We start from the raw sequence: 3969 nt of genomic DNA on the forward strand, positions 1-3969 counted from the left end.
CCCCCCCCCCCCCCCCCCCCCATCCACACTCTAGAAAACAACACATTACTTTCGCCTGGCATTCCTCTCCCTCAACGCACCCCTTATCCCCCTCTTGACCTCTTCCGCCACCACTTCCTCATGTGAAATAAGTCCATCACACACATACAGAACCCTATCCGCCAGTCCCCGGAGCCTGCGATCGTGCGTCACCATGACCAAAGTCCTTCCCTCGTCATGCAAATCCACCAGCATTTCCATGACACGATCCGCGCTCACTCCGTCCAGGTCGCCGGTCGGCTCGTCCATGAGCAGCACTTGCGGCTCATTCGCAAGGGCTCTCGCAATCGTCACGCGCTGCTGCTCCCCGCCGGACAGCTGCGACGGCCGGCTGCCCTTGCGGTCCTCCATCCCCACTTTCTCGAGCAGGTAGTCCGCACGCCGCCCGCGCTCGCGCCAACCCAGTCGCCCCGCAAGACGCATGGGTAGCAGCACGTTCTCCCGCGCGCTTGACACCTGTAAAAGGTTGAACGACTGGAACATGAAACCCACTTGCGTCAGCCGTAGCTGGGCGAGGATGTCATCCTTTGTGCGTGCGCTCACGCGTGTCCCGAGCACAGACACGTCTCCCTTGGTTGCTAGATCTACTGTGCCCATGATGCTGAGAAGGGTGGACTTTCCACTCCCGCTCTTTCCATATATCAAGACAAACTCTCCGCGGGAGACTGTTAGAGATACACCTCGCAGGGCCGCGACGGCGTGCTCGCCGATGAGATACGTCTTGCAGACATTGCGGAGCTCGACAACCGTTTTCGGCTTCGTTTCCACTTGTCTGGGAGCTGGTGGGCTGGAAGCTTGAGAAGCAGTGAGGCGGCTAGTATGTCGGATGCCGTCCGCCTCAACCGCATCGCAGATGCTATCCGACGACTTCCCTATTGCTATTGACGGTCCCGTGAAGGATGGCAATGAGGGGTTCGCGCTTGTTGCTGGGGATGTCATAGTGATTGGTTTGGTATGCTTCTGCTTCTATGCTGCGTGTCTTCGTCTGGCAAGGTATTTGCTCAAAGACAGATAGGGTTTCAAACATTGGTGCATTTGACGAAGAAGCCTGTTTCAGTGACTTTCCTTGTTTCGGAATCATTTCTGTTCGAGGAGGTTCATTGATACCGACACCAAAACAGTTCTACACTGTATAAATTTCTAATGCTCTACAGTACTGTATCTGGCTGAAGGATGGATGAAGGTTTCGAAATATTTGTTGGAGAGGACAAAAATGGCTGACACGTCCGGAACGGCGATGCGGTATATTTAGAATGTCTTGTACAACATCGGCACTTCATACTCGAGTCGATCTCGAGAGATGAAAGCTCAAACCTCCTTGAATACATACCTGCAATAAATTCTTCTTCCATGACCCCGTTCATAGGGACCCCATTCATAGAGACCCCGGTCATGCCAGAATCCACAGCATGGCAGATCCCCTGGACACCAACTGGCATATACATTAGAAACATCAAACCATTTCGCAAGTGCTCTTCATCCTTACTAGCACGAGATAAACTTTACAACACTCACCGTGCATCGGAATGGAACGAGCGACGGAGTATTCCGTGTTGATACAATGCGCAGCGTGTGTGAAGAAGGCCCCGCGAAGAGCAATGTTGCGGTGCAATAAGCTCCATCCACCTGCTCCACGGATCTTTTGTTCAACTGTCATCATAAATACAATCTCGAAAAGAATTGGTTTAAGACTCCAACTTTGAGGGACGTCCAACAAATCTTGGAATGTGTAGGGGATGGTGCTAATGTCAGAGGACGGATGCCCTTGATTGCAGTATGCGTGAATAAGAACAAGTAGAGTCCTTCGACCCCGCCAGCATGCACAATAGATGAGAGACTCGCAATTGACAAATTTCGTAGCCGCGTGTCACATACAGTATGCACACGCGCTCCCCCCACGTCCCCCAGTTCCCACAAACTACACCAGAAGCTGTCCAGATATTACTTCCACGGAGCACTGGTGTGCAGTCTGCCTGCACTCGGCAGTCTGCCTGCACCCAATACCCAATTCTTGCGATGACTACAAGTATCTTGTGTGCTGGGGACGGGTGGGGGGTGGGGCCGCACCCGGAGTAGCCAGCGCACGAACGAACAAACTTTCTGCGACTGGTTAAAAAAGTCATGCAAAAACGGGGTTGGTCTCGAGAACGTAATTGAGTCCACACAGTCCATTCAGCAGCGGTTTTCACCTCGGGGTCGCTTCGCAGGCACCGGGTGATTGTGCCATTCTGGTGCGGCAGGTTGGCAAGGGAGCGGGGGGCATGCGCATGGGGCGCGTGCCGTCAACGGGTCTAACGTACTGTATGTAATGTTGCAGGGCGGCAGTGTAGATGGAGACAAGTTTTTGGATGGTGGCGGTCTGCGCTGATGTGGGCACCGGCGGTGTTGGAATTGTGTTGCGCGCTTACATAGGCGAACTCGAGAGGCGGGCTCCGCGAGGATGGCAGATGGGGAGTGGAGGCAGAGGGTTTCGGGGATGCAGTCATCCTGCGGGGTGCTCTCTCAATTTGTGGACAGCAGAGTGGGATGAGGAATTTAACGGTCGGCGGTGGGGGCGACGTGTTGGGTGCGGAGTGGGGCGGCTCGAAGGAAGCGAGCGTGGATAATTGTTTTGGGCGTTTTCGGTGGTGTGTAGTTTTGCACGACAATAAAGATAGGTCGGGCAGGAAAGAGGAAAGAGGGTATGCGGAGGCGGGGAGTGCAGTAGTAAGGGCGCCATCTGGAACGACGTGGATTTCCTTGAAATAGGTCCACGGGTGCTCCACGGGTGCGTGATGGTCGGCTACGCAAGGCAAAATTGTAGTGGACAAGACGGCGGCATTGATTCGATTGAAAAGGTGATGGGGCGAGAAAAGAGAGAAAGAGGACGAGGAAAAGTTGGTAGCGCAGAGGTAAAAACAGAGGTAAAAACAGAGGTAAAAACAGAGAAGCGACGTAATTTCGTGTGTGTATGTCGAATTTGGACAAGAAGGGTGTTGAAGTGTGAGGGTGGAGGCAATGGATAGATGAAGTACTGTAGATACTGTACCCTTGGAAGGGTACTGCAGGAGAATGGGTAAATAAGTGCAGTGAGTGGCGGTATCCGTCGATTTTTACACGCGTAAGAGGGGAAAGGAAGAGATAGAGGTACTCGTAGTGAATGGTACAGTATCATGAGTACAAGTGCGAGTGGGGTGGGCGAGCAGTTAAAAAACATGTGGCACAGTCGAACCCAATCAATTTGAAGGTAAATATTATTGTTTCGGAAAGGCAGGACATTGGTGGCGGTCCGTCGAGTGTGGCAGGAGCAGCGACAAGGGGGGCGAACGAGCTCGCTGAGGGGTGAGCGTTGGGCGGACAAGGTTTTTCTTCAGTGTGCTTTACTTGTTTGCGGAGGCAGCCATCAAGGTAAACGGCTAGCATACACGAACGACGAAAGATACGTGTGAAAATTACAGGCAACACGAAGATATGCAGGTAGACAAGAGTAGTAGTAAGAGAAGCAAGAATGCAGACGGGAGACAGAAAGCGGTAGTGTTCAGAAGTCAAACGGATCCGGCTTGCCCGAGCGGGTGGCGGCAATAGCCTTCCGGTCCGACTCGAATGCGGGCAAGTTCTTCTCTCTCCAGACGCCCGAGAGCTGCTGCAAATGTGCGTTTGTGAGATCCGTGAGACTGGTAAGCACGGGGGTGGGGGATCTGCGAAGCTTGGACCTTCTCCGCGAGGGCGGGGCCGCGCGTGAGGAACGAGACGAGCCGTCGCCCGCAATGACCTGCACGGGTCCGAAAGAGAGGCCGCGCGAGTCCTCGCCGGACGGGCGACTCGGCAACGAGCGGCGCGGGGCCTTGGAAGCAGACGAGGAGGAGGACGGAACGGGCTTCTGGGGGCGGGAGGAAGAGCGGGGCTTGGAAGAAGCGTGCGAGGTCTTGGAGGAGGTAGAGCGCTTGGAGG

The 3969-nt window shown here is 54.3% G+C and overlaps 1 protein-coding gene across 1 annotated transcript in view; it reads right to left on the reverse strand.

Annotated features, from left to right (window-relative positions):
* Positions 1-3189: 3189 nt before the first annotated feature.
* Positions 3190-3969, reverse strand: part of CHC_T00001365001 (hypothetical protein) — a 1452-nt gene continuing 672 nt past the window's right edge. Inside the window, exon 1 of the mRNA XM_005711737.1 lies at positions 3190-3969. This exon is cut by the window's right edge and continues 672 nt beyond it. Within this exon, the coding sequence (XP_005711794.1) occupies positions 3190-3969 (780 nt within the window).

This window comes from Chondrus crispus, genomic scaffold, assembly GCF_000350225.1.
Source record: "Chondrus crispus Stackhouse genomic scaffold, scaffold_1, whole genome shotgun sequence".
NCBI classification, from domain to species: domain Eukaryota; phylum Rhodophyta; class Florideophyceae; order Gigartinales; family Gigartinaceae; genus Chondrus; species Chondrus crispus.